Source organism: Atta cephalotes (assembly GCF_000143395.1).
Source record: "Atta cephalotes unplaced genomic scaffold scaffold00017, whole genome shotgun sequence".
Lineage (NCBI taxonomy): Eukaryota > Metazoa > Arthropoda > Insecta > Hymenoptera > Formicidae > Atta > Atta cephalotes.
In genome coordinates, this window is record NW_012130081.1 from 2,867,999 (window position 1) to 2,880,712 (window position 12,714).

The 12,714-nt window shown below is 27.1% G+C and overlaps 1 protein-coding gene across 1 annotated transcript in view; it reads right to left on the reverse strand.

Moving 5' to 3' along the window:
* Positions 1-1,961: 1,961 nt before the first annotated feature.
* Positions 1,962-12,714, reverse strand: part of LOC105618521 (bumetanide-sensitive sodium-(potassium)-chloride cotransporter) — an 11,651-nt gene continuing 898 nt past the window's right edge. The window contains exons 2-18 of the mRNA XM_012200054.1: positions 12,223-12,283; positions 9,202-9,466; positions 8,327-8,580; positions 8,063-8,177; positions 7,348-7,676; positions 6,662-6,893; positions 6,438-6,559; positions 5,835-6,034; positions 5,302-5,449; positions 4,969-5,210; positions 4,642-4,859; positions 4,134-4,245; positions 3,633-3,739; positions 3,380-3,494; positions 3,061-3,212; positions 2,857-2,968; positions 1,962-2,097 (exon numbers count right to left, since the gene is read on the reverse strand). Coding sequence (XP_012055444.1) covers positions 1,962-2,097; positions 2,857-2,968; positions 3,061-3,212; positions 3,380-3,494; positions 3,633-3,739; positions 4,134-4,245; positions 4,642-4,859; positions 4,969-5,210; positions 5,302-5,449; positions 5,835-6,034; positions 6,438-6,559; positions 6,662-6,893; positions 7,348-7,676; positions 8,063-8,177; positions 8,327-8,580; positions 9,202-9,466; positions 12,223-12,283 — 2,920 coding nt within the window. The remainder of the gene's footprint in view (positions 2,098-2,856; positions 2,969-3,060; positions 3,213-3,379; positions 3,495-3,632; positions 3,740-4,133; positions 4,246-4,641; positions 4,860-4,968; positions 5,211-5,301; positions 5,450-5,834; positions 6,035-6,437; positions 6,560-6,661; positions 6,894-7,347; positions 7,677-8,062; positions 8,178-8,326; positions 8,581-9,201; positions 9,467-12,222; positions 12,284-12,714) is intronic.

A 12,714-nucleotide genomic window follows, 5' to 3' on the forward strand; every position in this document is an offset into this window, starting at 1 on the left:
TCTCTCTCTCTCTCTCTCTCTCTCTCTCTCTCTCTCTCTTTCTCTTATCACTATGTTTGCATGTCTTTTCTTAAATATTTATTCATTGAATCAGATCTTCCATATCTCGCAAAAATTTGCGACATATTAATCTTTGTTTTTTTTTATTAATTTGTATATGCTTTTTTAAATTTTTTTGATATTTGTATATATTTTTTCATAATTATCGAGTTTGTACATTTTAAACAAAATACTAGCAAATTGACAAACTAGATAAGATTTTGATTATAAAACCATAGCCATCTGACATGTATAAAGTTTATTCTCTACTTTTCGAATTTTGTATTTTTTCTTAATTGTGTTGCAAATCGCTATTAACACGAAAAGTTTTTTAAAAAATTTAGAAAATCAAATTTTTGCTAGCCCCGCACTTTCGAATTTTGTAATTTTCAAAATTATGATGGTATTGTGCTATATTTGTGTCATGTTGTCGACAAAATTCCAATATCTCATTCCAAAGAATTTATAAAGTAGATAAAAAAAAAACAATTCGAAATCGTATAAGCAAACGCCGACAGATATATATATTTAATCGAATTCTATGAGTTGTGTTATGTTATGCTAGCTTAGCACAATTCAGATATAAGTATTGTTCACATTAAAGCACCACAAATCCGATTAATTATCTTAATACAGAAAAGTCAAGCGCAAAAGGTCGCGCTCAAAAGTAAAGTGCTCTTAATATCGTTATGTCGAGACTTTTTTTTATATTATGTTGTGCTAGCCTGGACACTGAGACTATTATATAGTTATAGAGACTAGTTTAGAATTTTATGATTGAGTATTGATTATATCATAAAAAATTTACAAATTTTTATAATAAATTCTCAAGTTTTTATTAAATTTTAGAGATTTAATATTAGTTAATATCGAAATTTTTATAACATTTAAAATATAAAAAATATTTCTTTCAGTTAGGAAATCGTACCACATGTCTTTACATTAAGTCAAGAATTTAGAAGAATTTTTTTCAAATGATTTTAATAATGTCTAAAATTTTAAATAGTTACGTTGTACATTGTTTTAGAGAAACTTTATTACATTTTTAAACTTAATAAAAAATAGACAAGTTATTTACAATAATACATATATCTACATATTTCTAATCCAAGTTTTTTCAGATACAATGGAATCTTTCCATAAAATATTATTCCTGATTTCTTCATTCCATTTATTCTTCTTCCCATTTTCTAGTATTCACTATTTCATTATTATGTCTTTCTCACCGCTTCTACTTTTATTATTCTAGTTTTTCTGCCAAAATTTATTTGTTGGCATCTTTCGCACTACCTGCTTCTTTAACAAAGTGAGACTTTTTTGGAACATGTCTTCGATTCTATTCATCATTCGATGTAAAGATAAAATATTCGCTCATTCTACTAAGAGACTCTTCTGTGATATAACTTGCTAATAATCTTCAGCATACTCTTTATATACGACATTCAAGTCATATTCATCATTCAATTTCCACACGAGAATCTTGCTGCGTCATACTAAAAATCGAACTCCAGTAAAGTTCCTCATTCTTCGTTATAATTATCATTACAATCTTCAAGTACAACAATTTTATTTTTCTGTCAGCTGATAAAAATTGTTTCGTCCATTTCTTCATTTCGGCATGGACGATGCAAGTTCATTCTTGAAACCTGATGGGAACAAGCAACAAATATCTACAACGAGTACAAAGCGTTTTAATATAACATATCATTACACATTTATATTATTGCTGATAGAAAATCTTAATCATTTCGAAGAAAGACTATTTGCAAAAGTTTTACAATTATCTTTATATCTCTATCAAGAAGATGCAATTTGAATAATCAATATTAAGAAATAAAAATAAGGAATTAGTTTTTTAATTAAAACTTACTTTATTATTATTATTGAGACGTACCATATATAATTAGACCATGCTCGGTGGACTATGAATAGAATGTTAATACAGATGTATGATTTCCGCGGACTAAAATCGTGGGTGGCATATCCTTCGTAAGCGTCTCCAACCAGGCCATATATAATGGTGCTGATACTGCACCCTTTCTTGGCATTGGTAAAGACCTTTTAATTAAAAAAATATGCTTAAGAAATTATTAATAATAATGTAGCGAGGATAAAATTTGTAAATTGTAATGAAGTAAGCAACATGAAAAAATATATGAGTAACATATTCATATAAATAATTGATATACAATACTATATAAATTTGGGAATTTGCGATTTTCTTGTAATTTACAAAACTTAAGTATTTCGGTGAAAAAAATCATATAGAAATTTTGAAAAACGCATTTAAAGAAGAATAATAGATTTAAATTGACGTTTCATTTTTGTCCTTACGATTTTTTACATAATTTAGATACAAAATATTGTAGAGAAATTTAAACATCAGTGTTTAAAAAAAAAATCTCCATTTTTCCTCTTCAAATTGCATTTTCAAAAACTTCTCTACAACTTTTTTTCGAAAAAAACACTTAAGTTTTAATAAAAAACGAAAAGATCGCAAACGTTCTTGAATTTATGAACGATATTGATGTATATATGTAAAAATCTGTTTGAATATTATAAAAATATATATGTTTTTATAGACATATCTTCAAAAATATTTAAATATATATATAGATTGATATTTCTTCAGTTTTGTTTAAATTAAATATCTTTTCTTTTATATTAAAGAAATGTAATTAAAAATAAAGAATTATTGTAAATAGACACATAATGTAATTAAAAATAAAGAATTATAAATAGACACATACATCAATATATATTTATGCTCTGTAATAAGAATTACTAAAATTACTTAATATAAATCATTATACATACATAACTACTAAAGTAGATTTACTCGAATTTTCCAATAATAATTCTCGCAATCGCAATTGCCGATGGGTTTTCTCTCGTAAAGTCTGAAGCTCGTTCTCAGTAATATAGCATTCTAAAAATAATAATTATTTATTATTTTTGAGTTGAATATTAAATATACATTTGACGTCGCTAAAACGAAAATTATTAACGATAATAACTTACCACCATTTACGGAAGAAGAATCGTTTATTCGAAAATCGGATATTAATTTGTCAAAGAAAATCCGTGTCTCTTCTTTTAATTCGACGCCAATGTCATCTACTATCTTCAAGCTGCTATAGTTAATTCGTGCCTTATTCATTATCTCAATCATTCTGCAAGATAATTAATGATATAATATCTTATATTAAAATACTTAATTTACATTTTAATAAAATGATTTGCTCATAATAATTTTATTGAAATTATTCGTATTATTATCGTTATTAAATTATTTTATATTATATATATGAAGCACTTAATATTTTTATTATTTACTTACTCTTTTTCTTGTGCGCTAATATCGTGCTTATGGTTAGTCAGAGCAAATATTCTCATTTTGCAATGCTTCCAATTTGAGCGCGTGCTGATTATATACGGTAGGAGAACCGTCAAACCTGTCAAATAATAACTTCTGCCACTTACAAATGAGCCGGAAATTCCAGAAAATTGAATTTATACGGATGATTGAGATATGTCTATATCAAATCAATCAATCGACATATCCCAATCATCCGCTTATTTTTGTAAGTTACCTCCATCATCATATAGCCACCACACATCAATCGTTCCTTTCCTGTACTTCTGTTGGAAAATTGTTACATTTTCTGGTATAGAAGCCATTCCGCCGTTTCGTCTTTCGCTAAAATTGAAGATCAATTATTAAATATAATTCAATTAATAATAAACAAAACATAATTTTGTTAATTTTATTGAAAATTTTTTAATTTCATTGAAAAAAAACTTTACTTTGTAAAATTGTAAAATAAATCTTTTCTTGGTAAACATAAGATTTAATAGTATAAATCAAAATATAAATAAATCAGATAGCATAACTTTTTTTTTAATTTCTTAGTTAATCTTAAGTCACTTTAACAAAAATTTGATTTAAGCTTGAGTTAATAAAATATGTAATATTACAAATTGGAAACAAGCAAATTAAAAAAAAATATGTGATTGAATTTTTGTAAAACAAGATTAATTTTAAGTTTAATATTCGAAAAAAATATTATTAGAATTATTTTGTTTTTACTTACAATAATTTATCAACAGCATATTTTCTCTTTTGTTTCATATTATCGTGAACTTTCCAATTCATCGTTGAATATCCAATCACAGGTGTCGTGTCAGGTGTGACAAATGAAGTACCTATAAAATGATAATACTTATAAATGACTGAAATGTAAGAAATAAGTATACTGAAAAATTGATTGCATTTTTTAAATTACATTTCTATGGTTTATTTATGATAGAACTAATTTCTGTTTACAAGATATATTCTTTTTGCTTATAGATTCGCAAGGAATGAAATAGCTACTCATTTTAATACAATTCGCTTTAATTTTTTTGCATAATTACAAATAATGATCAATCATAAATATTAACTCATGAATATAAATATTGGAATGATATAACTCAGCAAACAGAAGTTATATGTAACAGTTTTATATTGTTGAGTGGGAAATTATGACTAATAGGCACGTTATATGTAACTTTGTGTTTGTTGGAAATCTTTTTCTATTTTAATTTGATATCGATTTTTACCTATTGTTGGCACGCTTTGTACCCTGGGAATCTGTGTACTCATGGAGAGATTGCTGTCAGCGTGCATCAGTGTATTACCCGCCAAATTATAACTACTCTGTACGAGACCTCCGTGATCATCCTCTCCGATTGTGTCTTCTCCATTTGTAATGCCGGAGCAATCCAAACCTTCGGCAATCCTCAAAATTGCTACAGCCAACTTATTATCGAAAGCATTGCTAAAGAGAAAATGTTAAACTCTTGAAATGTGTATTACAATATTTATCTCATCATTAATTTTCCATTTTGAAGTAATTCTGAAGCAAGTAATTATTATAATTAACTTACTGAAGAATATTGAAATATTCCTGCAATTCTTTATGATTGCACATCGACCAGTGGGTTTTATAACCCATGAGAACTACATTGGGAGCTAATTTACCGATACCGGTTGCCTGCATCAATGCAGCAGCACCTCGTTCCAGACTCAAGTCATCCACTAAGTGATAAAATGATTTTATACGTTGTTGTTGTAGCCAGAAGGAACCATTATTTAGGCGTACGGAGCGTAGTCGATACGATAGTCGTGTCTGAAATTATGTTGAAAATTTAACGTCCTAATTTTATAACGTAAACTATTACAAATAAATGTAAAGTTATATTGTTAAATTGATATAATACCGGATAAACTTCGCCGGCAATTAGCAACGAATTATTCTTTGTGATGAGGTTCGCTAAGTGTATTAATGCTGGTCTTGCAGAAGGCGGGCCAGTAAGTGCTAAAATTTTGGGAGCGTAATTCTTCACGTGTTCATCAATGGAGTTTAATCTAGAAGTTATCATAAATTTTAGATTGAAAGCTTCACTTTGAATTAAAATATAAATTGAAATAAATAAAATAACATTAGTGCTTTCAAGAATAAAAGTTAGATAAAAATGCCAAGTAGGCATTTTATTTGTATTAGATTACGATACAAAAATAGATATTAATTTAGACATTTCTGTAATCTTAAGCATGAAATCTAATTAAATCTACTTCAGACGAATGGTCAATGTATATCAATAATAGCAAATATTACACATATATGATGAATTATTTATATGAAATAGTATTTAACGATTGTTCGTAAAGTTGGCTATGTCGTCTGTAGTCGTCTAATAGGAATACAATCAGAAATGTAAACAGAAGAAATTATATTATTTTTAAATAATACCTGTAGACGATGGAAATTGCAGTCTTAAAAGTTTGCGCCTGCGTACTACTGCCCCAGTTCACGTCTGGTTTACGATAAACTACTATTAGATATAGTGCGAAGATAATGACGAAGGTAACGAGTGAAGTCACCCAATCGATAAGGAACATAATTGACACGCAAAGAATAAAACCCATCAAAGACAGCCAAGTATTGTAGTACTATAAAAAGAAGAAATGAATTACGTGTATATTTTTTCAACTCCATTGAAAAGATGCTTAAAAGACTTAATCTTTTAATTTTTTAATCTTTTCTTTTTGAAATTCTTTAATTTTTAATAGATATGTACATATATATGCCATCAGTTTTTTAAATAAATGAAGAATAATTATGTAATTTTAAAATATATGGAATGAAGTATGTGATAAAACAAATAAAAAGTAATATAATTAAAAATCTTTCATTCTCCTTTTTTAATTATAATAATTTTTTTTTCAAACATGTAATGCATACACGCGAAAAAAGAGATTCAAAAATATTAAATAATATTGAAGATTAAGTGTTTTTAAAGAACATCTTATAATTTTTCTTATAATTATTTAATTAAGTAAATTTCTAATTTACTTTAAAACTAGGCCTCCATCCGAGAGGTCGAATTAACGCTGCGTGAAAAGTGCAGAAGTTGATTAAAGCGTATGACGCTAAATAGAAGTTCGAGATGAGCGGTGCGACTGCGTTGAGATCGGCTGAAAGGGAAACGATTAAGAGTTTCTAGGAAAGAAAATTAACGATAATAGAAATTCGATATCTGTCAATGAGTTCATAATATTTCCAAACAAATACTTTACCGATTAAGAGAAAGAGTGCTGCAACAACAAACGTAAGAACATATCCTCTATAGGGTTCCCCAGACTTTCCGTATCTCTTGCTGAAGTAAATCAACCCGGGATAAATTCGATCTTGACCCAGAGCCTGAATGAGTCTTGGTACTGATAATAAATTGGTCAATGCTGTCGATAAAGTAGCTGCGAAGCAGCCTGCATAAATTAGAGGACCCCATAATGACATTAACTGCATGACCTGAGAAAAATAAATTTTCTATAAATTGTATAGTTAATATTTTAATTAATAATTTAACTTATTAAATAAAAATATTTAACAATTGTTACTTTTTTATAATTTTTTTTAAATTTGAAAGTAATTTCTTTTAAGTAAACAATTTATAATTAGTATTAAATAAATATTAAATCTATCTTATTCATAAAATAAGATAATTTCTTTAATAGTTTTATCTTATATTGCATATTTTTATAAAATATATTAGTTGAAGAATTCAATATTTTGTAAGTTTTATTATTTATTTATGGTCTTTGAAATTAATTTAGGAATAAATTTAGATCAATTCTTAATTTAATACTTTTACTGCGAAAAATAATGCATTTCAGCTCTGAGACTATTGTTTAAAATTAAATAATAAAAATGTGTAATTTTTAAATGCATTGTATCTTTATTAATATTTTAAATATTAACATACTGAATAACTGTTGTGCAGTCCGTATGTGCAGTTAAAGGAATCAGGAATACAGTCCACAACAGTACCGTTTACAAAACCACCAGCATCTCTAGCAGCCGCGGCGCCGGCAAAAAAGACGAAAGTGGCATAACTAAACATGGATATTAATAGAGCAAGAAGAGTCCCGATAGGTATACTGCTCGCTGGGTCCTTTAAATCACCAGATATGTTAGCGCCCGCTTGAATCCCGGTGACAGATGGAAAGAAGATAGAAAAAACCGAGAAGAAAGTTTGATTGTTTTTCTCAGAGTATCGATAATTTGATCCGAGATTAGCCATAAATACGTCCGCTAAAAATAATATATATATATTTTTTTTATTAAAACAATCTTTTCAATAAATCCATTTCATTTGATTCACATCATATTGCTATTATTGTTTCATTATATACAATAGAATTTCGTTTATCTAAAGATATTGGGGGACAAGACAGTTTCGATAACAGAATCCAGATAATAGAAGTTCACTAACTCTGCCAGTCCTTATTAGTCACGATAATGGGAACTAACATTCAGAAAACTGAAGTCAAATACGTTCAGCTTCTGTTATCCGAACTACGGCATTATAGTTCGGACAATAAAAGGTCAGTTATAAGTTTATATATTTGAAACTAACCATAAACTTATATAAACACAATATAGATAAAAATTCTATTTAATTGTAGTTTTATACTAACCGGAAAATCCTATAAAACCTTTCGCTTTTTGTTCCTCATTTTGTGGTCCCATGATAGTACCAATTAAAAAATCAAAGATCGCACTCACGATGATGGCTATAAGGAAATTTTGTGCCTAACGAAAGAGTGCAAAGGATATTAATAACAAATCAAAACAAATATCAAATTGTCATTTTTGTAGCAATTTATCATTTTTATGAATTTAATGAATTTTAAAAAATTTGATATGTATAATAAATAAAATAATTTTAGCAGATCCAATACCTTTGATTCCCATTCCATGCCGATTGCACAGATAAGAATCATAACGATGAGCGCTATTATACCAACAATTCTAACATCATTTACGCTATTATCTATGATCTTCAAATTGTTTGTCTTTAACAAGTCATTAAGGGAATCACAGAAACCGATAGTATTCATAGAAGCTGCTACAGCGTTTGCAAATGCAAATACAATGCCAACTGATGCGCCAAACTCGGGTCCAAGAGAACGAGATATGATGAAGTATATCCCACCTGTAGATCAATTCATTTTATATCTCTAATTATCAACAATATTTTTAATAAATAAAGGTATAGAGTGTTTGATAACTGTTTAAGTTATTTGAAATCGATTTTGTGATGTCAAAAATTTGTCAAAATATTGTTAAGCTACGAATAAAGCAGACTCTACTTAAAATTAGTTAAAAACAGGATTTTTTAGCACATTTGCACTAAAAGATAATTTATTAAATCTATTCAATTTATATATGATGATGAAAGATTAAGCTTTCCATTCTTTACATTCTTTACAGTCTTTACATTCAATTTTTTTTTAATGACTTTGAAGTAATCTTTATTTTTAAATTAATACAATAATTTCATCTCTGACATATTCATTACTATTCTATCGTATGAATCGTAATCTCTTTAATAGACAAGAAATACGGTAAAATTTAGAAGAATGATAATCATGTTTTCTTGTATCAAGACAAATTGCCCCAGCTAAATTGGATAAATAATTCTGATGAGAATCTTCTAGCTCAGGGAAAAACCCCGAGTTGTATCTAACGACACAATTGTATATAGAGTGCGATGGTGTGCACGACGCCACTCCTTCGGAAAAAAAGAATTACAGAATGCGTTACCGTAACACACCTCCCTTTACTTCCCCATTAGTGCTAATTGCGCTGAGGCTAAGCGTTGTAATGACGCAGACGACTGCCGATATTCCGATAATGATGATGGTCTGCAGAATGCCAGCTTGCGCGACTATCCACGAAAGTCGCAGAAACAGCATGACGCCCCATATGTTCAACAGGCATGGTATAAGAACGCCTTGGATCCATCCTAATTTTATTCCGACGTGACCCTGTTGACCGACAATGCTTCCAACTTGTCCGGTCTCGACGGAATTGGCGTCCTGAAATAGCGTTTATTTAGAGGTTCAATTCCATACTGCCTGTATTTTGATGGCGATGCCATGCATTATCACAAATTACATAATTATGTAATTCCAATAGTTAATTCTCATACTAAATCACGTTATACAAATTACAGTATTTCATTAAATTTATTTAGTATTGTTAGCCTACAAGTACTGATATAATTAAAAGATTTAATCCAGAAATTCCATTAATTGCAAAATATTTAAAGATTTTGCAAGACATTTTGACTTAAATTTTAGAAATACGACATATGCTATATTGTTCATTTTTAACGATGCTTGCGATAAACTGAGTGGACTGAATAAAATATTATTGATGGTATAATTATCCGTTATCAACAAATGCAAAGTAAATTTTGTATTTTATTTTTAAAAGAATCAATGTCAAATTCTAAGTGAATTGATTAAGCTTGAGATATGTTTATTCATAAGATTTAAGTAAAGATGTATAATAAAAGTAATATTTTATAAATTATTAAACTGAGTGAATGTGGATGTGTGTGTCTGAAAACAATGTAAAAACTTTTTCATTAATATTTACGCTATAATATATTCAAGAAGGACGTATTGAGCGATAACTGAAAAATGATAAAAACCGACCATTGCAAATTTTCTAACTAACTCATTTGTTCTTTAGATAACGCTACAATTGGCTATATATCGAGTGTCAATGTCAACATGTTAAAAGCTAATATATTTCATTTAATTTCAAAATATATATATTAACTATTATATTACATAAATTTATAAATATTTTTTAATTTAAATCCCTCTTATATTAGTTTCATATTTTATTTTATTTCACATTTTAAATAAAATTATTTAATCGCTGCTTTTTATGCGATAATTACATTGTCGACTTTAAGTTTTATCTATATATTTTTTTATCTTTTTCATTTATGTTTAAAAACATAAGCTACAACTTGTAATCTCATAACAGGATAAAGCAATATTATATTGTCGTTTAATTAATAAATCTGTTATCAATTTATAAATAATAATACAAAGAAATTTATAAATAAATAATAATCAATTTATTATTGTTTAGGTACTATATATCTTTATGTAGATATGTATGTATACTAAACATTATACATTATACATAATAATAATAAATAAAATATATGCAATATATTCTTTTTCTAGTAAACCGTCTTATTTCGTTGAATAATTATTACGTATTGCAATCAAATTCTTGAATACATATAAGAATTCTATAGCCATATAGTACTTCTTCCAATCTTGATGAACGGATGTTTACTGCTGCGTAAACTTAATAAACTAGTTTCCCCTTGTCTAGTTTTGTTACCTTCACGACTTCGATCGTCTTTGAAATAGAGAAGAGGAATCACAATGTGAGGCGATTCTTTCGTCACGAAAATATCAAATACTTGCAATATATTCTAATATAGATATTTTTTTCCGTAATATATTTTTTTTAAATCATCGTTTTATAAATAATCATATTTCATCTCGACTAAAACATTGTATTTTAATACTTCGTACTATTTCGAATAAAAATTTGAAGTAATTATATTGAAACATTTATATTTTATTAAATAATCTGATTATGTAGTATAGATAATGAGCAAAATAAATTTTATGTTTATATTTTTTAAAAGATAATATATATAATAACATTTTTTATACATATAATGCTTATTTAATAATTATTAAAAACGGACGTTCTAAAAGTGTAGCAAAATTCTGAACATGTTCTTCAAATCGAGAAAAATCAATTATTTAAGTTCGACTAATAAACTATATTTAACTGAGCAATAATGAGTTTATAAAAGTTGAGATATCTACGTTTTTTAATAAACATTGCCATGATAACAGTCTATGAAATCTTCGAGTATTTATCGACATGTACATCTAGTCATAACTAGATTTATCTGATAATTTTGCTTTGTGCCAGTCGCTACTGCTTTGCAGTAGCAATTTTATCGTCAAAAAAATCTAATATATTTTATTATCAAAGATTTAAATATATTACACACACACACACACGTACGCATTTTATTAACATTTTTAAAAATTAATTATACTTACTGAATCAAGAACATTATTATTTAAAAAAATATACATTTTACATTATAGATATAGATATAATTATAAAAAAATAAGATTTCAAATAAATATTGCAAAAAATGAGAGACACGTAATAGAACAGCGTAATAGATACAGCGTAATAGGACATTGACACACATATCACAGAAATTAAATATTTTATCGAAAGAGAATAAGAATTCAATATAAAATAACAAGTAATCAGGATACATGAGAAAAATAGATTCCTACAATTTATATATCAGAGTTCATAAAAAACATATCAAGTTTAATAAACATTTTAGATAATCTTTATACATATAATTTACAATCATCATTTACAATCACTAAATATCTGTTTACATATGTACATATGTATGTGAGTGAAAAATTAAATTAAATTTTTCATAAAATCAAAGTCGATTTTTAAATTAATTGAATAAATTGAATAGATACTATATAGACAATAGATACTATATAGGCATGTTAAAAAGTTTCCAATTTTACTTTCTATTATTGTTTCAGTTTCAATTTCATTTAATGTCTAATTAACTCTATCTATATTTTGTATTCGAATTATATATTATATTTTATTAATATCTTCTCGGATTTTTAATTAATATCTGAAGTTTGATACTATCGTATATCTGCGATAAAGTATAAATATATATAAGTTTCCTTACCTTTATAAGATTTCCTTCATGTAGAGTGCTCAGAGATGGTCTTTTCGCGCGACGGCTTAATCTATAGAAAAGAAACTGATGATATTGTAACTATAATTATTTTTTCGGTCGGCCGGATTCGTCAAATCAAATAAATCCTTTCCGGGTTAAAAAAAATGTACGAAAAACATTATCATTTTTTTATATCAAGGACGTGTATATAAAAAAGATTATAACGATTTTCCAATATTGCCTAAACGAAACATGAAGAAATTCTTATGTATCGATATGAGGATAGATCAAAATATGATAAATTTTATATGATAAATTTTTGAAACAACTCTAAGAGTTTTTTCTTTTTAAATAAATTTTATACAACGTAACGTATATTATATGTTATATAATATGTTTTATTGTATAAAATTGATTTTACAACACAATTAAAAACAGTGTGTGTGTGTGTGTATGTGTGTGTGTGTGTGTGTGTGTGTGTGTGTGTGTGTGTGTGTGTGT